Source organism: Hyperoodon ampullatus (genome assembly GCF_949752795.1).
Source record: "Hyperoodon ampullatus genome assembly, chromosome: 17".
In the NCBI taxonomy this organism is placed as follows: Eukaryota; Metazoa; Chordata; class Mammalia; order Artiodactyla; family Ziphiidae; genus Hyperoodon; species Hyperoodon ampullatus.
In genome coordinates this window covers 63,329,461-63,356,735 of record NC_136930.1, presented here as the reverse complement: position 1 = coordinate 63,356,735, position 27,275 = coordinate 63,329,461, and the positions used below count along the sequence as shown (strand labels likewise).

At 47.6% G+C, this 27,275-nt stretch overlaps 1 protein-coding gene across 10 annotated transcripts in view; it reads left to right on the top strand.

The window, feature by feature from the left end:
* MTSS1 (MTSS I-BAR domain containing 1) overlaps positions 1-27,275 on the top strand; it is a 161,368-nt gene that overhangs the window by 114,597 nt on the left and 19,496 nt on the right. For 9 of the 10 annotated variants that reach the window (XM_079722213.1, XM_079722207.1, XM_079722211.1 and 6 more), the window contains exons 4-6: positions 13,330-13,414; positions 15,611-15,702; positions 17,086-17,160. In XM_079722213.1, the coding sequence (XP_079578339.1) occupies positions 13,330-13,414; positions 15,611-15,702; positions 17,086-17,160 (252 nt within the window). Of the gene's footprint in view, positions 1-13,329; positions 13,415-15,610; positions 15,703-17,085; positions 17,161-21,180; positions 21,193-27,275 lie in introns of all 10 variants that reach the window. The other variant, XM_079722208.1, reaches the window with a different exon arrangement.

Here is a 27,275-nt window from a genome sequence, read left to right as displayed (position 1 = left end):
TTTTGGGACCCACATTACTACTGCTTGACCTTGAGACTCAGTTGGGGAGCTAGGAACTAAAACCAGTTTGTACCCTGTATGGAGGATGGGCGGTCAGGGCTGGCCTGGCTTATAGGGTCTTAAGGACACGTTGGTTGTGTCACAGTGCTGCTTTCTTGCCACCTGGAGCCTTAGACCTGCTTTCTCGGTTTGGCTGTAAGAGTCAGCCTCCTGTTGGCTGTACCAGGGTTAGAGTTTCAATTACTCTTAGGTCAGAAACCATCCAAACATTCATTCAGAAACTGTTGGGGGAAGGTACGACTCGAAATAGAAATTGAGGGGAAGACACTAAGATGGTAATTAAGTCTGTTTGAATGATCTTAAGTGAATTTGGCTAGGAAGTTAGCTACAAAAGGGAACTCTGACTGCATTTCCAGTGTCACGGGTGTCGTCTCGGCCTAAGTGCAACCACTTTTCCCTTGGAATCTTAAATCTTAACCTCTCCTGATGGGTTCCTTATTACAGGGATGGGTGGGGTGTGGAGTAGGGATGGAGAAAAGAGTGGGGAGGAGGGAGATGTACTAAGAGAATTGGGCAGAGCCAGTGTTACGGGCCTAGAACTTGAAGCTTGGCATGTCTGCCAGGTCCCACTTAGTCAGGTTTGTTGAACACCTACTATGTCCAAAGATATGCACTTTATGTGCTGTTTTATGAGAAACACAGTGTTTGTAGAAAACCAAGGGATGCTGAATTAGGCTAAGCAGGGATGGCCGTTTCTGGGAAACGCTACTTCAGCGGCCCTTCCTGGGATGGGTCAGTAGCTGAAAGGGTGATTTGGGGAAAGATTCTTCTGGCAAGTAGAGAAGGGTCCTCTGCACAAATAAATAGCACCCCAGTGCCACAGGAAGCTTGCAGGAGGTGAGCATGCTGAGACAGCCCATGCCCCCCTGATCCCAGGGCCTTGCATGCAGACCAGCCTGCTCACACACAGTTGAAGTGGCAGCAGTGTGGTTTGAGTCTGGCTGATAACACAGATGTCTGGTGGCAGGGTTTTTATTTTCCTTCAGTCACAGGATGGGGCTGGAGAGCAAAAACCTAAGTTCTCATCCACCAAATATGTTGGTACATGTTAGCAACAGTGAGATATCTTCACAGATGGTTACAAGTTCTAACTATGGACTCAGCCCTGGATGCAAATCCTGAATTCTCCTGTGCAACCGTGGGCAAATTACTTAACTTCTCTGAGCCCCCTTGTCCTCATCTGTAAAATGAGGATAATAATCCTTACCTTACAATGATACCTATAGAAGGAGTATCATGAGATTTTAAAAATTGAATACAGTGTGCTTGCAAGTGCCTGTTAGATTGCCAATGCTCAGTAAATGGTAGCTACTCTTAATAATTTGGAAAGCAGCAAGATTGCTTCCTGAGAGATGGTAAAGTCAGCACATTCTGGCGTAGTTCAGGGAGGTATAGAAGCCCCTTAAGAGAATAGAGTAGCTCTTAGGCCAGCAACACACAAGGGTAACCTGACTCTAGATACTGGAGGCTTTAGGATAAACTGTCCTAAGGATAATCTCTGTTACAAGGGGTCTGGTCACCAACAGAAGCAGAGCCAGAGGAGCAGCTAAAGAGGCATCAAGGGTTCGCTTTCAGGGGTCTCAACCCTTTGGGGGAGACGGGTGCCTCAGGCTCTTAACTCTGACCCCTAAAACAGGAACTGCCCTCCTCTGCTTCCATATTCCTCAAGCCACCTTGAGATTTATCCCTGAAAGCCGCCTGGGAGGTAATGCTCAGATCAGTGGCTGTGAGCATCTTATCTGCCTGACAGTTCAATTTCATGAGCTAAGAAAACGGCGTGTGGTTTTGCACATCAACCCACATCTGCTTTGCTGGCACGTGTTGGCGTCCTCGAGCTGCTCAGGCCTGGCTCCAGTGGGAGCGTCTTTCTGCACCCATACAGCAGAGGCAGACCCTGGCAGCGGGAGTTCATGGTGGCAGATGGGGAGCTGGCGGCATTTCCCAGGTGACACTCCCGCAGTACTTTGCAACCGGGCGCCATTCCATCAGAAATGAAGGTGGAGAGAGTCCCTGTCGGAATGCCTTTGCTGCTACTAGGGTTTTTCCTAGAAGTGCGAGCGTGTCCGTGTTTTTGTGTTTCCATATTACCAGTCTCACTTTGCTTTTGAAATAGCAACATAAGAAGAGGAATATTGCTCTTTGTGGCTGCCAGTGCCGTGCATGCCAGAATCTCGTGCGTGCTGGTCTGAAGCCACCAGATGGTGGTGGGACTGTGTGTAGTTTTTTTTCTTTCTTTCTTTCTTGTTTCCTCTGCTTTTTGAAAAGTCATGAAGTGGGAGAAGCTGGTAAGTGTGAGATTGGCTGAACGATTGTCAGCTGATAACAGTTTGCAGTATCTTCCACCCCGCGTGTGGGCACAAGGGCATCTTCCCCAAACCTGTGGCCGATCCTCCCCAGCATTTGTTGCATGCGCAGTATTAGGTGCCCCATGAACACCAGCTGGATTGTCCCACACATCTCAGCCACATACAGGAGCCCAAGAATACAGTTTCTGAACAGGAAACTCTGCATGTTTTTCTCTTCCTTGAGGATGGAAGCACGTTAGGACTGCCATTGTAGCAAAAGGGAAGTCAGGCTTCCTTTGTCCAGGAGATTTCCGGGTTTATTTTTGAAAATCTTTTAAGTTTTTCCACTTTTGTCCTAAGTAACCCTCAGAAGACAAAGGGACAGATCCTTCCACGCTTAAAATATTATTCATGTTTCTCATTCGTTTGTTTCCTTGAAATCAAATTGTGTATTTGTTGCAAGAATATTTTGGTGATTTAAATAGCACATACAGAAATGTTTGGATAGTTTTGAAACCATTTTAAGGACCAGCATAAGGTATTTGGATATTCTTCAGTGATTTATGGATGACCAGTGTCTCTACTGAGTGGCTGATATAAATGATAGATGGTCTGTATGGTAACTCGTAATACCAGGAACTAGTTGTTTATCCCTTTCCCTTCCCTTCCTGTAGTTAAACAGATACAGGGCATTAGATGATGCCACCTCTCCGCTGTCCATCTGTCTGCGCCCAAGAATAAAAATAAAATGCTGAGGAAGCCAGAAGAAACAGTTTGGTTTTTTGATATTCTTAATACCCTGCATGCCTCCTTAGACCTTTAATGAAAATGACAGTGCCCCCGACAGGAACCAGCCTTCTCACAGGGACACAGTGAAGGACACGGATGCATTTCCCTGAGCAAGAGAAACGGCAGTGAGTGAGGGACTCCTGAGGGGGCACCCGGAGGTTCTCTGCTCATTAAAGGCAAGCGTTGGGTGCCGAGCAGTAAGGAACCACTGGTTTGTTGCTTCGTGAGTTTTCTGAGGCACCTCCCAGCCCTAAGGTCACCCTGAAATTGTGGCTTCTGAGTTTAGATGAGCTGCATCCCCGGAGGGCAGGGTGTGTCTCCTCCGCTGACAGTCCAAGAGTCAGACCACAGTAGCGTCAAACACAGCAGTGTTTGTGGAATATAGGAACGCCCCTTGTCTCTCCTCCAGCATCCCAGCTGCCATAAGATCATTTTTCTTACAGCGGTAAAGGGGGCTCATCTAATCCAGCCTGGAGGTCACCTGGAAGATCCGCTGCCTAGAACCTCAAGCAGGTGTGCCGGCCTCCACCTGAGGTCCGGCTGGTCCCCTGCCTGGAGTGCCCGAGGGCTCCCTGCTGACCCTGTTGCTGGTCTCACTGTAGGGGTCCATCTAATGGCCTTTTGGACTCGGTCCCTTGGACTGAACATTTGGGTAAAGTGTGGTCTTCGTTAGCTGGGCGTCATGGTTGAGCCTCTTCGGGCATCAGAATTAAGTTCCCTTCTTTTTTTTTTTTTTTTTTTTTTGCGGTACGCGGGCCTCTCACTGTTGTGGCCTCTCCCGTTGCGGAGCACAGGCTCAGCGGCCATGGCTCACGGGCCCAGCCGCTCCACGGCATGTGGGATCTTCCCAGACCGGGGCACGAACCCGTGTCCCCTGCATCGGCAGGTGGACTCTCAACCACTGCACCACCAGGGAAGCCCTGGCCATTTCTTAAGTAACTTTAATTCAAAATAATCAATATGCCAGTATGGCACATTTGGGGGCGGCCCACCCTGAGCCCCAGCGGAACAATTCTGGCTTTGTTCCTTTGTACTCTTACCTTGCCTTCTGTGTACCCATTAGCCAGCTCCTCGGGGAAGGGTGATATTAGATGCGGGAAAAGTGAGGGCTGTCACACGCTGGCTAATGCGTCATTGTGGATGGACATTCCAACCAGGCCTGAGCTAATTACTCTGGCCTTTGCCTTTTTGTAGGACTTGGCTGATTATTGCTACATCAAAGCCCTACTTAATTGGCTCATCGATGTAACCAGGGCTCTTTATTTTCTCTATAAAATCTACCAACCCCTGCCTGCAACAAGCTCGAAGCTAAGTAGGTTTCTCTCTGTGTCCACACACTTCTTCTACCTGAGCTGTCAGCTTAACCAAGGGTCAGTTGTGTGTGTTCTCAACTCTGTATATGCCAATGGTATATCATTACATTATTTAATTATAAGGTACATAAATCTTTGGGATAGGAGTGTGAAAATCAAGATTGGTTGTTTCTGCAGAATAAGTGGAATGTTTAGGAAGATAAAAGCGAGTTGCTTTTCAAACAATATATATATTGCCATCAAATTAAATATGGATGAGGCAGTTGTAAAAGATCGGTGACAAAAATCGTAAAAAAAAAAAAAAAAAAAAAAATCTAGGATACCTCAGATTGGTTCATAAGAAGCCCCAACTGGAAATTACAGATGATGCATTTGGGATGTGGTATTTATATGCAACAAAGATGACATGAAACACCAATTGGCATAACCATATTTTTGGAGTACAGTCATCAACATTTGAATCTAAGCAAGTTAGACCCTTCCCAAGGTCACGCAGTTGGCGAATGGGGGAGCTGGGCTTTGAATCCACATTGTCTGATTTCAGAGCCAAGCTCTTAACCCTTTGGCTCCACTGCTTTTCCTCCTGACCCTCACGCTAATTCGGGAGATGCCAAGGAGTTTGTGCTAAGACTCCAAATCAGCCACAGTGGGAAAGTGGCTGCTTTGGATGCTCTGCGGCTTGCAGGCTGCTTAGGGTCTGCCTGTCACCCAGGTGTGTGGCACGGAGGAGAGCGAGGGTGGGATACAGCTGCTAAGGTGCCCCCAGGACTCTAACCCAGGGGGTCAATGGACAGGCTAGGGGGCCCACTTACACCTCAACAGGTAAGATTGGCTGTGGATAAACATATGTTTTGGAAAAAGATTTCTGATAAAAATATGTCACGGGGCAACCTGCAGTTGTATTTGATGTTTGCTATGTTTGGTGGTTATGTGCCTGGGAGCATGGCCACCTCTCTTAGATCTTTTAAACTTATGAACAACTGGGTGCAGCAAGCAGTTTCACATATCCACAGAGAGAGAGATTGCCTGTCAGGTTAGGTGTGCTTGGTGCCTGTTTGGTGTCCAGAGTCACAGATTTTCAGAGACGCTTCGGGGCCGACAGTGCATCGCTGGCTGGTGTCCAGGGAGAAGTCACACGCCATTGAGTGGTTTGAGGTCAATGTCTTACTCCCCTGCCTCTTGTTGGCCTCACAGAGGAGTTCTCCTAACCATACAGATGGTGGCACTTCTGTGCTGAGATTCCGCCTGCCGTGGGCTTTGGGCTCTTTCCTAATCCTTTGGGTATTCTCATGTTCTGGACTTGAACACATTCTGCCTCTGGTTGAATTCCTGTGGCCCTAAGTCTGTGGGTGAGGGAGTTTGTGCCTGTTGACTTTGTGGGGAATGTCAATTTCGTATTCTGAAATCAGTGTGTCTCTAGTGGCAAGTGGAATCTTTTCTTCATTGTGGGGACAGGAGTTGCCTGTCTGAGGTTGTGAAGCTGGGGGTGGGCAGCCAGCTAATAGCTCCCATAGCAGCTGCCGTGACAGTGGAGTGTGTCAGTTGAGGCTTCCCGAGGTCCGGCACCGGAATCAGCGACCCCTCCTCGTGGGTGGACACGTGTTCCCCTAGGCCAGTGCTTCTCATCGGGGGTGATTCTGCACCCAGGGGACGATTGACAATGTCTGGAGACATTCCTGGTCGACTTGACTTGCGCGGGGGAGGGCTAACCAAAACATCCTCCAGTGCCCAGGACAGCTCCCTCAGCAAAGACGGATCTGGTCCAAAATGTCAGTAGTGCTGAGGTCAGGACCTGCCCTGGGTGGGCCTGTCCCTGTGACCCTCTTCCCTGCAGAGGTTTCAGAGAGCACTTTCCCGTCCAGGGGTGCCGTCTGATTCTTTTTTTTTTTTTTTTTTTTTTTTTGCGGTACGCGGGCCTCTCACTGTTGTGGCCTCTCCCGCTGCAGAGCACACGCTCCGGACGCGCAGGCTCAGCGGCCACGGCTCACGGGCCCAGCCGCTCCGCGGCACATGGGATCTTCCCGGACCGGGGCACGAACCCGTGTCCCCTGCATCGGCAGGCGGACCCTCAACCACTGGGCCACCAGGGAAGCCCCATCTGATTCTTAATTAACCTCCCAACATCAGTGCTCAGAGGAGTGGCCAAGATGCACAGCACCTTATCGTAGCCGTGCGCTTCCACCTGGGCACTTCTTACACCTCGCTTCCTCCAGCCCTGACCCCTCCTGCAGCAGAAGCCGAGCCTGAAAGAACAGCTTTTCAAGCCTCGTTCACCACCTGCACTCTGTAAACCCCAAGATGGCCTGTCCATTAGTCCTCTGCTGTGTGGGGAGATGGACGCCACCTGCAAGTGAGGCAGCGTGGAGGGATGGGCGATGCCACTTGATGGATGCCACCGGCCTGCCTCTGTCTGCAAAGCCACTGTGGCAGGTGGCAGTCTGGAGGGCATAGCCGTGTCAGGCTTTGTGGGGGAAGGAACAGTGGGTCAGTGGCTCTCCTCTCCTTATCCCCCCACTGCCTGTATCCTTCCCCAATAGGCATTAAAAGGTTTATGTTTGTGTATGTTTATGTAAAGGTATTATGTTTGGGACTTTAATGCATCTCTTTGTCCTCGGTGGAGAATGCCTCCAGCTTGTCGTGGTGGGAGAGAGCCTTCCGGTATCTGTAAAAGCAGGGCTTGGATCTTAGCTCTACCGCTTACCAGTTCTGTAGCCCTCAGCCAGTTACTTAACCATCCAGAGCCTCAGTTTTTTCCATTTTTAAGATGAGGACAATAGTACCTACCTCATAGGGTTGCTGCAACAATCACATTCCCTGCACCATTTCATAGCAATCCCCCAGCCAGTCTGTGAGCCCCTCCAGGGCTAGGTCTTTGTCATCTTTGGAATCACTTTAATCCTTGTTGTATGGTAGATACTTATTATGGGGTGTGTTGTATTCCCCCCTAAAAGACAACTTGCATTCTAACTCCCGGTACCTGTGAATGTGACCTCAGTTGGGCATAAAGTCTTTGCAGGTGTAATCAAGTTAACATGAGGTCATTAGGGTAGGCCCTAATCCAATACAACTGGTGTCTTTATAAGAAGAAAGAAATTTGGACACAGATAACAGGCAGAGAGGAGAATGCCTTCACATACGTCTCACGTGAAGACAGACACACGGGGAAATTGCCATGTGAAGACAGACGCAGAGACTGGAGTGATGCACCTACCAGCTGTGGATGGCCAGCAACCACCAGAGCTAGGAGGAGGCAGGGAAGACTTCTTCCCCTGCAGGTTTCAGAGGGAGCGGGGCCCTGCCGACACCTTGGTTTTGGACTTCTAACCTCCAGATTGGTGAGACAATAAATTTTGGTTGTTTTAAACCAACCAGTTTGGAGTATTTTGTTACAGCAGCCCTAGGAAACTAATACAGTGCTGAATAAATGTTTGTGGAATTTGTGTCTTCACGTGCAAAACTCATCGTATTCTGCCCCCATGTTCATACAGTGATAGTCTAACCTCCAGGCTTTTTATTTCTTTCTTCCCACGGATTATCTCCTTTGCAGATCACCCAGTTTTGATCGTCAGCTGATTTTGCACTAATTTATCATAAAAACCTTTGCTTGTTATGGGAGAAAGTTCTTAACATGTATCACGCTGAAAAGAATGAAGATTTTTGCCATAAAGTATCTGTGCCTCTCTCAGCAGCGCGTGATGGACTTAATATTTCCTTTAGCCACGGGGTGGTTCCTGGTGCTGTGAGGAAGCACGAGGCTGTTGCTCCCTTCCCTCTTCTTTAAACTGGCAAAAGAGAGAACCAAATCAAAGTTGCTTTAAAAATAAGGAGATGTGTGAATTTGCAAAACAGGAGCCCCAGGTCTAGGAGAGCAGGCTCCCCACTGTGTTAATTTGGCAGCCCAGCGAGGTCACTGGAGGCTCGGGCTCCTTCTGTGTTCCGTCCACAGGACGGGCCTCCTGCTAAGGCAGGTGTCCCCACGGCCAGAATGCTGGCTGACCACAGCAGCTGGGCAGCCTGCTTCCAGTTCATGACCTGTGGGGTCTCTGCGGTGTGTTGATCTTAAGATCAGGGACATTGTCGGGACTTCCCTGGTGGCGCAGCGGTTGAGAATCCACCTGCCAATGCAGGGCACGGAAGTTCGAGCCCTGGTCCGGGAAGATCCCACATGCCGCAGAGCAACTAAGCCTGTGCGCTACAACTACTGAGCCCGCGCTCTAGAGCCCGCGTGCCGCAACTACTGAGCCCGTGTGCCACAACTACTGAAGCCTGCGTGCAGCAACAAAGACCCAACACAGCCAAAAATAAATAAATTTATTAAAAAAAAAAAAAGATCAGGGACATAGGGACATTTTCCCCAAAGGCCTCCCCATCAACCTCTCTATCTTTGTCTCATCCCTGAACCAGCCACTGCCAAAGGGGATGGCATTAGATCATTGGCCCTGATTAATCCTCTGGGGAGGAAGAGATGGACTCTGGAGAGTGGACCATAGTGCCCCGTGCACTCTCCCCAAATTAACAACTCCTATTCATCTTTGGTAGGCAGAATAATGCCCCCCCAAACACCCATGTCCTCAACCCCAGAACCTGTGAATATGTTACTGTACATGACAAAAGGGGCTTTGCAGATATGATTCAGCTAAGGATCTTGAGATGGGGGAGATTATCTTGGATTATTAAAGTGGGTCCAGTACAGCACAAGAGTTCTTATAAGAAGGAGGAAGGAGGATCAGAGTCAGAGAAGATGTGAGGACAGAAGCAGAGGTTAGAGAAGACTGAAGTTGTGACACCACTGACTTTGAAGGTGGAGGAAGGTGCCAGGAGCCAAGGAGTGCAGGCAGCCGGTAGAAGCTGGAAGAGGCAAGGAAACAGGTTCTCTGGGCCTCCAGAGGAACGAAGCCCTCCTGACACCTTGATTTTAGCCTGGAGAAATTGATTTTGGACTTCCAATTTCCAGAACTGTAAGATAATAGCTGTGTGCTGCTTTAAATTAAAATATTGATAAATTTAAATTTAATATATTTAAAATTTAAATAAATTTAAATGTAAACTTGTGGTAATATATTACAGCAACAATAGAAAATTAGATAAACAACAAGGTCCTACTGTATAGCACAGGGAACTACATTCAATACCTTGTAATAACCTATAATGGAGAAGAATCTGAAAAAGAATATATAGATATGAATCACTTTGCTGTACACCAGAAACTAACACAACATTGTAAGTCAACTATACTGCAATTAAAAAACAACTAATACACCATTGTTTCTCCAGGCTGACCTTGAATCCGTACAGACCTTTTGTAAGATAATAAGGATCTTGTATTTATTTTGAGTCTTCTATTGTGTGCCAAAGATGATACACAAATATTTATGTGTTAAAGACAAACCCAGCCCCTTGCTCCGCCTCCAGGTATAGCAAAAAAAATGCTCTCCGAGTGGTCCATGTTGGTTTCTTCAGTCTGTACCAGTGCTGGGTGCAGGGAAAACAGAAAACAAGTAAGATCTTGTCCTTACTCGCAAGCTGCTGAGTACATCGCAGTCATTTGATTCCATAAATATTCTCTCTGTCAGCTCAGAGCTCTTCCAGATGTCGGCTCTGGCATTGTAACTAAAGCCAGCTTCCTCTGAAGCTTTTTCAAACCTGCTGATTTTTTTTTTTTTTTAGTTCTTAGCAAGGGGTCAGGAAGAGCAGAAGACCCTGTGAAGCACATCCATGGATGGAGCTATTTTGAGAGGGCCCTCCCTGCGTGGCTGAGATCAGCCGCAGTGCTGATGGCTGGGTCCTGGGGTCCGCGGAGGATGTCAGCTGCCTGTCTCCTGCCCTCGTGCCACGTGGACAGAGACGCTGCGATTTGGGAGTTTGCTCTGATTCTTCATTTCCTTCTCTCACAGGAAGCCCTGTGCTGCAGAGCACAGTGGTGGGTTGCACACAGCATGTTGAGAAACTGCTTGTTCTCATCCCACAGTTCAGCTGTTTCTGGGAAGCCTTGGGCTTTCCTGGGGATGATAAATGACCAGTGGCAACATATGAAGATATCTGGGAAGCTACCAGAAACCGGGAGCAGAGAAATAGGGTGAGGGAGCTGAGCTTTGAGGTGATCTTTTCCAACTACAGCATTTTATTTTGAGGAGACTCAAACTCACGGGTAATCAACGAAGCAGCTCTGGGTCACTGAGCTCTGTGTAACAGCTTAGCAAAGATTGGAGCGTAGTTCCCATGGTGCCAATTCAACAGTTCTAGGCTCAGGAACAAAAATTTGAGAGCTGGACCGTAAAGCCTCAGCATCCATAAGAGTGTGTAGTTAAGGTAGCTTAGCGGAGTGTTTGGGGTTCCTGGCTCTGCCCTTTGTCTGTAGTAAGTGCCGTGTGCTGAGAGGTTAAATGCATGGACTCCGTAGATTTGGGCCTGGGATAGAATCCCACTTACGAGCAGGGTGACGCTGGCCAAATTACGGAAGGCTTTTTTCCTGTCTGGGATGATAGTAACACCAGCACACCTGGGCTTGTTGGGAGGATTAAATGAGCTCACGTGTGCACAGCACTCAACGCAGGGCCCAGCACATCCTCAGGTCTCTACAAACGACTCACTTCCTGGGACCTGCACCATCGCTCTCCAGCACTTTGGGTGACTGTGTGCTCGTCCGTTGTGTGGCTGTCCTAGGGTTTATTCAACCTGCTCCCTAGAATGGGATGTTATTTCCAGTTTTTATTGCCGTAAGCAACATTTCAGTGACTGTCCTCATAGGTAAAGATTTGCTCTCACCCTTAATTGTTTCCTCTGGTAAAATTTCTAGGAGTAGAATTGCTGGGTCAGAGAGGGGGCTTGTTTTTAAGGCATTTCTTGATAAATGCTGCCAAATTTTCCTCCAGAAAAGTGCTAGTTTACACTCTTAGCAGCTGTGAATGAGTGTGCCAGTTTCCTTGTGTGGCCGGGTTATTAACTTTTAATTAAATGAAGGCCCAGGAAAAATAAGAGATATTTCCCTGCGGATTAAGTGTTCCTCGTCCTTGCTTATAAGCAATAAAGGCTGAAGGACCTGAAATGAGCCCAGAAGGCAAGTGGCTCATGTGAAAACATCGCCCTCTACTGGTTTTCCCGGGTGGAGAGGTGCAAGCTGCAGTGTAGATGATGAGGCTCCAGTGGTCACTAACTCCTGGCAGGTGCCAGGAGTGCTAGGGCAACATTTTACACTTCTGGCCATTTAGAAAGTCAGCCTCAGATGACCTTTAATTCTTACTCAGTTTCTTTTACAGAAGTGCTTCTCAACTCGGGGAGAGCTTGCTCCCCAGGGAGCCCTTGGTACTGTCTGGAAACATTTTTAGATATCACAGGCTGGGGGGCTGCTACTGGCTTTTGGTAGGTTGAGGCCAGGGATGCGGCAAACCGTCCTACAATGCAAAGGACGGCCCCCTAACAAAGAATCCTCCTGCCCCTATGTGTCAATAGGGTTCAGATTGAGAAACCCTGTTTTAGAAGAATGGAAGAATTGCTCCAGAAGGCTTCTTTTCAGACTGAAATAAAATATAGAAATATTAAATAGGTATCACCATTATTACTTTATTTTTTGGTTCTGGAAACCTGATCGTTTTGCAGAATAAAATGGAAAACAGGTGGAAGTGAAGCAGCACACTGGCATTTCTAGGAGAGAAGGCAGAGTGGAAAATACAGCCCGTAATAATGTCACAAGTACTAATAGGGGAGGGAATTTTTTTCCTATTAACTTGATTTGGTTAAACCTGCCATAAATTCCTGTGCTTTCCCTTGAAGGCCTTGTCTGTAAAAAAAAAATTAAATAAAAACAATGGTTTTGGGGACACTTTTCCCTCTGATTTCATGAGCCCCAGTGTTTTCATAACATTGGTAACTGTGTTTTCCAGTCTCAGTGCAGAGTTACCATCTGTAGATGCAGTCTGCTTCCCCCTCATCCACGCCCAAGTAAATGCTGATTTAAGCATTGTTTCTAAGGGGAGCAAGGAAGGGAACTTCAAAACTAATCTTAGAAAAGGGTGTGTCTGAAGGGAAAAGTATGACAAGAATTTCAGGGACACTAAGCTGTATTTCAATTTACTCGACATTTGCTGCGTTTGAGGACTTCTCTCTCTGGTGTTACCCAAACCCGTCAAAAAACATACCCTGCTCTTCTCTACCTGACTTGTATTCTAGAATATGTGGCTTTATGGAGTGGCTTCATTGGTGGTTCTGAATAATGCTAAGAGGATTATTTTGCCAGAAGTGGAAAAAATAAAATAAAACTACAGCTTTCCCCTAGATATCAGATACTATATCAGATACTATATATATATATATATTTTTTTTTTGTGGTACGCGGGGCTCTCACCGTTGTGGCCTCTCCCGTTGCCAGAGCACAGGCTCCGGACGCGCCGGATGCGCAGGCTCAGCGGCCGTGGCTCATGGGCCCAGTCGCTCCGCGGCATGTGGGACCTTCCCGTACTGGGGTACGAACCCGTGTTCCCTGCATCGGCAGGCGGACTCTCAACCACTGCGCCACCAGGGAAGCCTTATCAGATACTATTTTAATCATCTTCCTTGAGAAGTATTTTTCAGACCCATGAGTGGGTTGTAAAATCAACTTCTGGGTCACAATCAGCATCAAAAAACCAAAAAAACAATAGAAAATATTAGAGGGTATCGTATATAGTAAAGGTAGCTTTTGTTTTGATGATGATTTCAAGATATGTAGCCATATGTAAATGTTTACGTCTGTGTACACAAGCCTGGTGAGAAGTCTGAAAGACCGTGGCTTGGGTTTTATAACATGGTGAAGTCTGGCTAGTTTAATTCTTTCATTCTCTCTTTAAGGATCTCAGTGAGTCCTACTTGTCTTCTGTCCCTCATGTTTGCTTCTGTTGCTTTTGCAGGTGGTACCAGGGAGATTGGCTCGGCCTTAACCAGGATGTGCATGAGGCATCGGAGCATAGAAGCCAAGCTGAGGCAGTTTTCCAGGTGAGGACCATGCTTCTCCCAGACCTCAGACGCCCTTGCTGATTTCAGGTTAAGGAAGCGGTGAGACGCCCTTGCTGATTTCAGGTTAAGGAAGCGGTGAGACATAGCATAACTCGCCTCAAGCAGCGCTGGTTTCCCCATAACGTTAAAGCCCCGCAGACCATCTCTCATCACAGCCCGTCCATCTGCTCACTCACTGAACAAGTATTTGGCTGGGCATCTGCCAGCAGCGGTCTGGGCCCTGGGGGTCCAGTGAAGGACCAGACAGCCTGGGTCCCTGCCTCATGGAGCCTGCACCCCCCTCTGGGATCTTCTCTGTGTGTCTCTCCTCACGCTTCATCAGTGTGAGGCGCCAAGCACCCTGCTGAGACCTCTGGGTCCCCCACCCCTGCAGGAACCTCATAAGAAGAGGAGCTGCCGTACTGGAGAGTGAGGCGTGCACTGCCGTCCTGTTACCCGGGACCTGTGTACGTCCTCCAGGCCCGCCGAGGAGGGCGGGGGTGGCTCCTAGAACCTTCCACACTGCCAGTCTCTTGTCTGTTTCACAAGCGTCCAGGATGGGTAGAAATGGCAGTGGCTGGCACGGGGGTCTACAGTCACCAGTGTTCCAGTGAGAGTGGGACGTTCTCCCAAACAGATCAGGATAATTCAGCACTTCTGCACCGCTCCGCTTTGGGAATTGCAAGTTGCGTGAGAGGCTGTCACGGTGGAATCCCTCTGACCCTCTTGCAGGACCGCCTCAGGAGGCTGCAGAATGTAGTGGGAAGCACCTGGTCTTGGAGTCAACCAGGCCTAGGTTTGAACCCCGGGCTGGCCGCTGACAGGCCGTAATCTTGGGCTGGGCTCTCAGCCCCTGTCAGATGGGCGTAGGAATCTCTGCAGTGTTCTTGTGCAGATGCACGCAGTGTCCACACGGTGGAAAGCACCTGCTGGAGCGTGTGATAAAATCTGGCTTCCTCCTTCCCTCCTCGCCCCTGGGGAGTGCTCCCCGGCATGGCACCCCCTGCGCCTCCTCCCACACACGTCATCTTGTTTATTCTGGGGCCCGTCCTGTGACACCTCATTGCATTTTAGTGATGAAGAGACGCCAGCTCAACAGCCACTGTGTATTGAGCAGCTACTATGTGCCGGCATCGTCTCGGGTGTACAGGGCCTAGCCCTGAGTAGGAAACACATCCTGCACTCATGAAGCTTACGCTCCAGACACTATATAAACCTGATAGAGTGTCAGGCGGTGACGAATGACAGGAGGAGGAACACACGGGATGAGGTGGGTGGCGGCTCTTGGACACAGGCTGGTTAGGGAGCGTCTCTGTTCAGAAGGAAGGTTTGGACAGCTGGAGGAGGTGAGGCCAGAGGATGCGCGTGCGAGGGGGGTGGTGCCACTAGACCCTGGTAAGAGGAGGGGGAGTGGTACCAAAAGCTTGGAGATTTTCAGGAGCCCCAGCATCCAAAAGCAGTCTGAGAATATACCTTTGTTGCAGTTCTCACCAGTGCCATTCAGACAGTTTAAGGGCATTCTGTAAGTTCCCAACAACATCTCTGTAATGTAGGATCGGGTCGATTCTACTTCCATTGCACAAAAACCCTGGCTCCCCTGACTCAGGATTCCTCTCTGTTGAGAGCTACCTTTCCACTCATTTAACTGCAGTCTGTTTGGGAGAGCGCACAAAATAAGAAGGGATGTACCTGGAGACCCCTCACTCCTCTGATCCTGCCTAGGCTGTCCACAGTCTACATTCATGACTTATCCTGAATGCACGTCAGAATCATGTGGGCCTTTTTTAAAAAAGGTAATGCTGGCCCCCCACCCTCCAAGTTTCTATCAGGTATGGGGGGAGGCCCAGGTGTCCTCACCTTTTAAAAGCTCTCCAGCTGGTTCCCTTGTGCACCCAGAGGTGTGACCCCACTGATCTGCAGCATGGCTTGTTAATAGAGTGTGGGAATGGAAAAAGGGGCCGTGAGAAGAGGTCATGCCCACCAGTCACGTGTACAGCTTCTTAGCAGTCATTGAAAAGCCTCCTGAGGACACGGTTACTGTGAAATTGGGGGATTTGGATGTGAACTTGGGTTTAGTGTGCTGCCTTGTCTTGCTTCAGGTAATTGTGATTCAGGTACGTTTTGACAGCTGAGTGTAAACCTTGACAACAGAATGTGTCTGTTTAATGTCTCCTTTTCTTTCTCCTTTGGTACAAGTGCTTTAATCGATTGTCTGATAAACCCACTTCAAGAGCAGATGGAAGAATGGAAGAAAGTGGCCAACCAGCTGGATAAAGACCATGCAAAAGGTACTGGGCAAGGCGGCTGATGCATATTAGTGTCAGGTGGCATGTTGCCGGCTGCTGCCTGTGCCTCTGCTGGGTTCATTGATGTCACCCTGAGGACCTGCTCTTTCCCCGCTGCTGCTGTGGACATCTCAGTGTTGGAGGATGAGGGGTCAAAAGTGATCCCATTGCAGGACTCAGTGCTGGGTTTTGGGCATGAAGCATCACTCAGTGGGTAGCCTGATCGCACTCTGTGACATTAATTGTGATCAGCTGAATTAAAAGTGATTTGTAGCAGCAGCGTTAAATGCCAGAGATGCACTTAGGGCATTTCAGCACATTGTGAAAACCAAACTTTTAATGATGTAAGCTAACCTTCAACCAGTGGGTCTCAGTACCTCATGTGCTAGGTCTGGGGACAGAATGGTCCAGGCAGACGCCACCCCTGTCAGTCTTCCTGGAGCCGAAGGGTGGGGTGCTGGTGGTGCGGAAGGGGCAGGAGACCTTGCTCCACGGATCATACAACCTGCAGTAAGTGTGGTGGAGGGAAAGCGGGTGGGTAGATCTGAGGGGATGAAGCCGGAAAGAGTTGACTCATAGGTGCTACCAAGAGCATGTAAGGGAGAGCCCTGCTCTGATAGGCTCAGGGCTGGTGGGAGGGAAAGGTCGGGGATGGCTTTGTGGGAGCTGGTCCAGTTGGCGATTAGTTGATGAGGGTAGCAAAGGAGAGAAGTATCAGAGGTGACTGTCATTTCAGATGTTCGTGCCTGGGTGACGGAGATGCCAACAACAGAAATGGAAAAGTCCAGGGTGGGTGTAGGCTGGTGGGGGAAGAGGAAGTGGCCGGTGGGGATGTGAGTCACGTGGGCTGCCCCACCTCCGTGTCCACAGTGTCTGGCCTTGGTACTAATGTGACAGTAAGGCAGCTGGGCCTTTCCCAGTTCTCTTCCATGTGGTCTAGTTTCTCCTGCTGTAGTCTGAGGGGCTCTTTTCTGAATTGTAACATCTGGCCGGCATCTTGCCACGTGGGTTCTTTTTGGAATGAAGCACTGTGGATTTGGGCCTTGGGAAAGTAGATAATACTGAAAATATTTCCTGATACTTAAGCTAAGCTGAGAAATTGTGAATTTAAAATTTTTTATTAAAATGTTCCCGGGTACCATGTTTCCTCAAAGCTGGTATGAATGTATACTGTAGGGAAAGACCCCAGTGCATTTTGTTGGTTTTCGTGTTCATAGCCCCTTTGCTGTAAAATGTCCTCATGAGATTTTTATCATTTCGTAATCCAATAAAGCTATTTATTGCATGTCATAGTTTATGCGTTTGGTGATGAAAGTAGTGGCTGTTGCTAAAGTGTTTTCTGTTGAGCTAAGTGGTAAAATTATTCAATATTCTGCTTTCTCTTAGAATATAAAAAAGCTCGCCAAGAGATAAAAAAGAAGTCCTCGGATACACTGAAACTGCAGAAGAAAGCAAAAAAAGGTAATTCTGCAAATTCTGCTGTTAATGTGTTACTTGGGGAAAATGAGCACGTGCTTGATTTTTCTTTGAAGTGGAAAGTCTTCAGTCAGACTGCCTTACATGTAATGGTCCTGTGAACAGATAGGAGCTAATAGAATCTATCTGAACTGAAGTCCCCAAGTGCAGAATATCTATTCATTTGAGACCCTTGCAAAGTTGTACTTGACTCATTTCTTTCCCCCACCTGGTCTCCAAAATTTGACAGTTTCCATGCTTATTGTGCATTGTGATGAGACCTATAAATTTCCTGGAAGCCTTGGAATAATGCATAAAAGCCTCTTTGCAAATGTTGTATAGTAATTATTGCAGAAATTATGTCATTTTCTCCTCTATCCTTCACAACCTATAATCTCTGAAACCCTTTATTAAGTCTCGTGAGAATGTTAGAAAAGGCTGCAGTGGGAGCCGGGAATCATTGCTGTGTAGGGAGATTTTTCATGGTGTTCATGAGGGTGGGAGCTGGATAAGGAACATGAGACTGCTGGTGCAAGGTGCCCCTCCTCCCCCCCAGCTGATTGTCATTTGCAAACCAGTTAATTATCAGATCCATGACCCAACTTTGCTCTTCCGGCTTGAACTGGGAGTTTTAAGAGAAAAACCTAGCTCCATCCACTTTGAAAGCATTCGTAACATTTTACTAAGACCTAACAAGATGTAGGGACTCTCTCGAACTTGAGCGGGTGGCATTCCCTCTAGACTAATTCTTCTTGATACCACGATTTGGAATTTGCTGCATCACAATTGATAAAATGGGTTTCCCCCCCGCCATCAGGATGCTCTGTGGGTGGGTAGTATTGAGTGTTTGTTTGAGACAACTTTTTTAGGTAGAAATCCCCAAAACCAAATTTCCTCTTTCCTAAGCAGGCAGTTCTCATTTGGAATTAAAAGAAACATCTGGAGAGATGGGATTCTTTGGTAGAAGAGGGTCGAGGACAGGACAAAGTTTTCAAGCTTTGGCATTTCTGAAAAATGTCCCCCCAGTTCTTATAATAACCAGGAGACCATTTCAAGATAAAGACGGCAGGATATTCACCCACGATCAGGTTTTCTGTTAGTATTGGCCCCATTTGTTTCTTTTGGATGTGTTTTCCTGGTCTTGGTGCTTCTGCAGTTTATGTTCTATCTAACTCAGGTGCCTGAGAGCTAGCATTCGACAAGTGGAATAGGGTTTGTGGCCAGTAACATTTTAGTGAGTCTAAAGGTAAAGGTAAATAAAACTGCCACCATATTACATTGAATCTGAGGTTCCATAAAAGAACAGGATGGTAAAAATTTGGAGCTGAACTCTACCTAGTTGACAACATGCCAGCTTTGCAATAGGAGAGATTAATGAGTTTGGAGCCAGTGTCCAAGGAAGATCTGTGGCTTGGAAAAGGTTTAGGAATTTGGTGAAAAGGTTGAGGTAAGAAAAAGTAGTGGTTTTCCTTTCTCTCTTCCAGAGTTTTCAGAGGCCTTAAGTTCTTGGCTGCAGTGATAATCCTTTTATCTGAATTCTACATGGAGGCTGAAACAGTCTTCATATGTCACTCAAAGTCACTGGCATTGTCCAATTAGCAGAATTTGGACCTACAGGGGATGCCTGATAGGTTGATTGCAGTGCAACACAAAAGGAAGTTGCTGGTAATTAGACTTGCCCAGCTCTGCTTAGGCTGCCTAGAGAGGATAACGAGCTTCCCATTAAGGCGCGGGTTAGAAAGATTCAGGATACATGGAGGTGCCGGACTGTATAACATGAGGGGATGCTTCTGGTCCTGGGACTCGGGAATAATTGGCTTTTAGTTGTGAGGTTTCTTGGGGGCACTTGGGCCTGAAGGCTGAGACAGTAGAGGCTGTGATCAGGGGTTTCTGAAGCATCCATCTTTTCAGCCCCAGTCGTATATCTGATGGTCTTGGGCACCATATCCTTTCCAGACAAGGTAGCAGTGATGGTGTTCTTATGCCAAGTCAGATCAGTAGCTTAGAATGTTCTGGATGATTTTCTAGATACTCCAGTGAACAACCAGAAAACAGTTTTTGTTTCTTTCCTTTATAAAAAAAAATTTTTCTAAAATATGTAAGTGCCTTTTAAAACTCACATTTGTATATTTCTGGGCTGAATGGAGCTTTCTAGGAGGCACCAGAGTTATCATTCTGAGTGAATGTTAATGAAGTACTCTCCTAGAAGCAGTATGGCCTGAGAATGGAAACAGTACAAGCTAAGGGCTGGAAGAAATCTGGTTATTTGAGACTCCCAGTTATTTTGGGGTCTGGTTAGCTGCAGTGTCCCTTTTTGCCTAAATGCCTCTCTGTCGGTTTCATCTCCCTCAAGTGCTCAAGTGGTAGCTTCCTAGACTCTTGACTTGTAAAGTGTTGGTAGTTCCTTCTGAGATTTATCCAGTGCTTTGGATACATTTTTTTTTTTGTCCTGATAGAACTGAATCTGGTTTATACAGTTCAATAATCACTTCCTCTTAAGTATGTTTTCAGAAGGTCATCAAACAGCTTTCCGCCACTCCTTTTTCCAAAACTGTGATCTTTGATCTAAAAATATCTTCTGACTCTCCTTTTCAAAGTTGAAATGCGTTTATACATTTAAGCATGGTTCTGGCACTTCCCTCTGACCTAGGCAGGCACATATGGGGTGTTATTTTTGTGTGTGACTAATTTACCTTAACTTTCACTCTGCAGCTGTATCACCTTTTACCACATTCTTTGCTTGACTCTTTTTTACTATACTATAGAAGGGTAATTTGTACTCTAAAGGTACTTCAATATCACTGTCAAAAAACTCTTAATGGTTTTTTGGGTTTGATTAGACTTTATCTTAAAATCATTTTAAAACAACTTGACATGTGCTCCAACTGTGGGTGAATGTACCTATTTTTGTGGAAGGCAGGCTATTGAACACCTACCGGGCGTAAAAACTAGGCAGGGAGTTGGGGGCTGGAGGAATGGTCCCCGCCCTCTGAGAAGTTCCAGGCCAGCGCCCAGGGTCAGTGCATGGGGCAGAGCCTCCTCGTTGAGTGGTCAGGGGGACAAGACAGAGGCAGCCAGGAGGGTGGGGAGGAGGTGTGGGGCTGACCCGGAAGCCCCAGGTTCTGAGTGGCACATCTCTTGAGCCCTCATCGAGCCCTGCTGCTTGACGTCAGCGCATGACCCTTGAGGTCCTATAGCTGGTTGTAACCCAACTGGGGGAAGTAAGAGAAGATCAGAAGTGGGAAACATTTTATGCTGTTTGTCCACTTCTGCCACCTTACTGTACAGTCGGTAAGCCTAATTTCTCATTTAGTTAACTCCCATATTATTATTAATTTTAATTAAAAAATTAATTATGGTAAAGCCTTCTGTTTCCATCTGTAACTACTAAAAGTTTATCAGAGATTTTGAGGGAGGGAACTGGAACATTTTAATATGTTAACCCTTGAACCTGACGTTGAAATAGTTGTTTTCACCAGAGGCTGCAAAGCTAATATTATAAACCTAATAAACAGACTCCCAGAGTCCCATATTAGCATATTATTTGCTATTATATGAAAATTTTAAGTTCTTTAAATTTTTAAAAATTTAAAAAATTTTCACTTTCACCCCAGCTTGAACTTTCGATCCTGGTTTCCCTAGTTACTTTTCAAGTTACAATAAATTACACTTGAAAGCTCTTGTTAAAGCATCTTAATTGGCTTCTTACAGGAATATAGTCTTCATTTCTCTTTTTAAGGAAAAACCTTGCTGCATTCTCTAGGGGTGCTGATTACTAACTAGGAAGTCTGTTTAGATGGGAAGGAAAGACTATTAGCAAGTCAAGGAAGGGAACTTGGATTTGCAGCTCTTGGTGGATGTGGGTTTAATCGCCCCAATGTAAAATTCGGTGGCAAGCCACGGACTGTTTTAACACATGAAAGAAAGGTAAGACTGCTGCTCGAATACCAGTTTGACTTTATTATTTTCCTTTTTGTGTCAATTGTGTATCCTGCACTTTCTCACCGCACGCCCCCCCCCTGCCAGTGGACGCTCTGGGTAAGTCTGTCATCCTGAATCTCTGGTGGCTGGTCACGGTGTGGTCCTTACTGTGGGCTTTCCGTGGTTGTCCAGACCTATGCTAGTTGCCCCAGTTTTCCTGCCAGTTCAGAACAATCAATGGTACCTACTTAATCTTCCATAACTTTAAGAAAACTCTGTGTGTGTGTGTGTTTCAATCAATCATTTTCTTTCTTTGAAGTCTGGCCCTTTAATGGGTTAGCTCAACATTCTAAGAGTCTTTGCATCCTCATAATTCAGCATTAGACTCATGGAAAAAAGAAATACAGAGTGACTTAAACCCTCCTTTCCACAGGGAATAAATATAACTATACATACATATCTAGGTGTATATGTGTGTATTTATATCACAAACAAAACGTGGAAAGTTATGCTAAATAACTCCTCAAAAAAATTCCCAAATCGGATTTGGTTGTATTAAGCTTGCCACATATCTTTAACTTTGTCCCCCCAGGACCATATAGTTTTTTCAAAACCAACCATTTATTTTTAAAATATCGAAAGTATTTCTTATTTCAGCAGAGTTTGTGGAATGCTTCATTACAAAGGTATCAGATCTTCAAATTCAGTAATCAAAATGATTCTTCTTGACTGAAAATTGACCCTCATTCTGTGGGTGACAACGCTACTAAAAACCTCAAGTCGCTTTCGGTGTCTTGTGGCTGTCCCTGTGTCTCGGAAAGGTCTGTCTGTGAGCCGTCCGTGTAGCTTATCTTGCTGAGTGTGCCCAAGTGTTCTCTGAGCCTTTGCACTGAGCAGCTCCAAAGAGGTTTTTGTGGCGGATTCTGTCGTCTACGAAGAGCCTGAACCACACAGGTCCCCTCTGACAGGTGGGGCTGGGATGACCAGCTGTCGCGGGGGACACAGTTCTGCCTCCCTCCCGTCACGTTGATGTTGGGATCGTGTCCCCCACCTTTTTTTTTTTTTTAAAGTTTTATTTTATTTTATTTTAGTTTTAATTTTTTTGCGATATACGGGCCTCTCACTGTTGTGGCCTTTCCCGTTGCGGAGCACAGGCTCCGGACGCGCAGGCTTAGCGGCCATGGCTCATGGGCCCAGCCGCTCTGTGGCATGTGGGATCTTCCCGGACCGGGGCACGAACCCGCGTCCCCTGCATCGGCAGGCGGACTCTCAACCACTGCGCCACCAGGGTAGCCCATTGTCCCCCACCTTTTAAAGGTGATAATCCTCTCCAGTCCTCAGTGTTGTGGTTCTGAGACAGCTTGAACAGTTTTTAGTGCACCTTTGGGAGGAAGGTAAGACACAGCCATTCTTTTGCTTATCGTGATAAAATTCATATAACATAAAATGCACTGTTTTAACCATTTTAAAGTGTACATTTCAGTGGCTCTAGTGCATTCTCAATGCTCTGCAACCATCACTACTGTCTAATTTCGGAACGTTTTCATCACCCCAGAAAGAAATCCCTTTCCTTTTAAAGCTGTCGTGCCCCATTCTCCCACCCCCAGCCCGTGACAACTGTTCATCTGCTTTCTGTCTCTATGGATTTGCCTATTCTGGACATTTCTTAAAAAGGGAATCATACAGTATGTGGCCTATTTGAGGACACAGCGTTTTACTAGAAAGTTTGCTTGAAAGCCTGGCATGAGTCTGGAGTAAATGGGGCATGCTATTTGTTTTAAGTGACGGACAGTAGGATTAGGGCTGAGGAAAGGAACCACGCAGCCTTTTGTGACTTAGATTCTGCTCATCTTAGGGAGAATCTCTGCAGCCCCCTCTAGTTCTCTGTCTTTCAGGGGCCCGTTCACAGGGCTAAGCCACAGTGACATATGATGATAGCAGTGAACTTGGGCGTAGAAGCTTCAGAAAGCTGTGTGGCTTGAAGCCCTCATAAATTTTAGTTTACAAGTTTTAAATCATGTTTGAACCTGGAGATCTGTATTTTAACAAAGTTTCATGGTAGTTAAAATGTCCTGGTTTAACAAAAGAAGAAAATAATACGTATATACAGAACTTTCCCTCCGTCAGTTAAAAGTATTTCCCTTGAATCTTGCATAAGCAATGACTGGGGGCCTCCACAGGGGAGAAATTTACAACTCAATAAAGTGTACTGAGCCAGGGATACACTGCTCCCTCCAGGAATCGAGACTCTAGTGGAAGGAAACCAATTATAGTCGTTCCTCGGTATCCGAGGGGCATTGGTTCCAGGACCTGCCTCAGACTATGAGATGCTCAAGTCCTATAGTCCGCCCTCCATATCCACGGTTCCGCATCTGCGAATTCAGCCAAGGATTGTGAACATAGTGCACGATCCACGGTTGGTTGAATCCACGGATGCGGAACCTGTGGATTTGGAAGCCAATTCCATATTTATTGAAAAAGATCCATACATAAGTGGACCCGTGTTCAAACCCGTGTTATTCAAGGGTCAACTGTAGTTTAATCTGGTGAGCTCAGCACCGTGATGAGTGTAAGCAGAAGGTGTAGCAGCTGGGCAAGGCGCAAGGAACCCATGTACGCTTGGTGTGGGTGGGTGATGAGGAAGATGAAGAGGGGTCAGCTGGTGGAGAATAGGACAAGGGCTGTTCAGGGTAGAGGGGACAGTGTGAGCCATCACCACTTAGACGGGAGCACCAGAACCATGGGAAGGGTGACCATGCTGCAGAGGGGGAGTGCGGGTGATACCCCAAGTCAGCTTTTGGGGAGACTGCCAGTTCCACCTTGGGTGGACTGAGAACCACAGTGACACCCTGTGTCAGCCTCAGCTACCTGCCTCCGGATGGTTCTATCACTCGGCCCCATTTCTGATCAGACCCCATACTGGACTCAACTTCTCCACCCATCACCCTTCTTTTCTTCCATGCGGAGAAAGCAAAAAGCCTGTGCAATGCTGAATCCTTTCCACTGGCGCAGTGGTTTCCGTGGCCCCTGGCTGCATCAGGGTGAATGTTTGCATTTCCTCACCCATTTCTTCTGTGCTTACAAAACTGGCAAAAAACACTCTCGGGATGCCCCAGAAACTGCAGTCAACGAGTGGATCACTCTCCCTGCCTCAGTGGTGAAAACTGAGCATGTCTCAGCCACCTCCATCCACTCCCCCTTTGGTTTTTGAAAAGGAGTAGCCCTGGGAGCCCTCTTTTTGCCCAGAGGGAACTCCCACCCAAAAATCTGAAGTCTGGGTTATCGGTTCATGGGTCAGCTGACTTTCTCGCCTGGCACAGTGCAGAGGCTTCTTTGCTCCGTTCCCACGGCCGAGTTAGGGAGGTGGAGAAGAAGCAGACTGCTCAGGAGGTGGTGTGGCCCTGCACAGAGACCCTCTCAGCGGTTAACCCCGTCTGTCGTGGGTGTGCCTCCAGGAGTGGTCAGGAATTGTCATGCCCCCAGGACCTCCTGGGCCCCTGGAGTCAGCATGGAGCCAAGGGTGGCCCGCCCTGTATTGCCGGTGATCTAGGTTGCAAGACCCAGCCCTGGAAGAAGGCAGCGACCCCCAGAAATCTCCTCTGGATGTTTTCTCCGACCACCTCCCGTGATGCGTGTCAGCTGTCTGCAAAGGGACAACCGAAAATAACAACGGTCCTTTTTGAATGCTGACGTGAGGTGGTGAAAAGAGCTGGTCCATGATTCCAGGCGTCTTCCCCACTTCCTGCTCACCTCCAGTGGGCATCCCTGGAGGGGGCTGGATCACCACACCAGTGCGATTGGGAAAAGGGTACTTTGAGCCCAAACCAATGATTGTTCTCTATTGGAGCTAAAGCTGGAAAAGTTCCTTCTGAGGTCAAGGCGGTGACTGTAATTGCAGACGGGTGATCACTTAGACCTCCAGGGGTTGCTTGACCACTTGTATGTAGCCTTGCGGTCTTTCTGGATATTTAGATGCAACTGCACATAACACAGCAGGGAAGATTATCGAGTCACCGCTTCACTCTAGGCTTGGGAAAGGTGTTATAGGAGTGCACACATTTAATTATGCAGGAAATAATTGAATGGGTACAGTTTTACTAAATGGGGCAACCTGTGTGAAATGGGCTTTTTAATGAGTCAGTGTTAGAGAACCACAGCCTGACATAAGGTTCTGGCCCTAGAAATGCCAGGTGAAGCAGTCAGCAGAGCAAGGAGAGAGAAGGGAGAGGTCAGTGGGTGATGCAGCCGACCCTGCCAGCCTGTGCTAACGGGCCGATGGGGGAAAAGCATAACGAAAAGCAGCCTGACTCCTTCTATCTTAGTACAAGCAGCAGTGGTCAGACTTCACGTTTTAGACCCCGGGTGGCATTTGGAATGCTGTACCTAACTGCAGTCAATAGAGATGTTGGAATCTAACCCAAGAAGTTCCTGAAAGGGACTGTTGCATTTTGAGATGAAAGCTTGTAGTCCTCGGAGGCCAGGGGACTCATTCGTCATACTTCACACCAGGGAATTCTAGGTAAAAACAGACCAAACAGATCCCCCCGAGGCCCAGAGCTACGAGCTCCCTTCCTTCACAGAGCGGTCTCTGGGAAAGCCTTGCCCCGACGCAGCTCATCAAGTGCCTTGCTTGTGACTCTGGCTGCAGACGGCTGATTGCGGGAGCGGAAACAGATGCCCTGAAACATCCCTGTGCGTGACGTGACTGTTGTCAAGGTGTGGAGCGCCTGGCTTCCCTGTGGCTGCATTTAGAAGCTGGGAAGATGCATTTACAGTGGGGGGGGGGCGGGCAGGGAGAGCCCCCAGCAGGAGCCCAGTGCTTTTCTCGGTGTTAATTTTGCCCGAGGACAAAAAGGACGACGTGCTTGAAATATCGATTCCTTGCGCAACGTGGTTTTGATTTACCCCGAGAACGCTGAGCCGGTGGTGCGGGTGCAGGACTGGATGGCCGGGGTGTAGTCCTGCCTTTCTTGAGTTGCAAGCCATTCAGTTTTCAGGGGGTTTATTGCTTCACTTCCGGCGCCTCTCTTTCATTCATGCATCCCCAGTGACCGCCGCAGAGGAGCCCTGTGAGGCAAGCGCGCATCTTGGCTCATTCAGGAGGTAGATAGAAAGTGCCTCCTCTGGGCTACAGCCCCTTGGCAGCCATGGAAGCAGAAGGAGCCTCTGCCTTCAAGCCGTCCCCAGGATGGCGGAGGCCTTTATGTTCTAACGTCAGTCCCCTGACACCAACAGGGTGTCCTGCAAGTCACATCAGTTCAGATACTAACTACCAGCGTTGGCTTAGCTAAGGACTCAGTCCCACAAGACTTCCTCCTCTTCAAGATTCACCAGCCACAAGCGGGGTCCGCAGGCTCCCCACCCCTCCGTCCAGCCCATCTCAAGTTTAGGCTCTCACGTGAACCCCCTCAGGTTTGACAATTTGTTATAAGGGCTCACAGAACTCAGGAAGGCACGGTGCTTACAGCTGCTGACTTATTATAAAGGAAGCCAGTGAGCGTCCCGGTGGAGAGCTCCGTAGGATGCAGGGTGGGGTGGGGGTGGGCACAGAGCTCCTGTGCCCTCGCCAGGCACGCTGATGGATTCACTGGAGTGCGCCGCTTCGGAGTTTTTGTCGCATTTTATCGTTACGGAGGCACGCTGTCCCCTGCTGCGGTGCCCCGGGTTAGAAGGAGGACTTCAGAGACGCTGCGCGGCTGCCGACGGCACCCGCCACTTCCCAAGCGCTGACCACCTGCTGGCTGTTCTGCTGAATGCTCTAGTGAATGAGTCCATTTGGTTGGTCTTACAACAACCATGTGAACCCGGTACTGTTTTTTAATATTTAACAGATGAGTGAAAACTGAGGCACAGCCTGTTGAAAGAATAACAGAAATTGAGTTTGTTTGAAAATGTTTACGTCAAAAGAAAAAAAAAAATGGTTAAGTCCAAAAGCTTCCAATCTTATCTGATCAAATCTCTCTCTCTTTTGATTTCTGGTTGGTTTTGCTTTGGGGAATCGATCAAAAACCGCTGCAGGATATTAAGAGTAGAAGATGATATATGTAGCCATAATAAGGATAGCCACCTTTTGGTGGAAAAAGAGAATTTTTCACTCCAAATTCTAATCTCTAGCATCACCTTGCATGTCTATTTCTGAAACTGTACCCCCATGTTTCAGTATTTATGTCCCGTATTCCACTGACTTCAGATGCCATCAG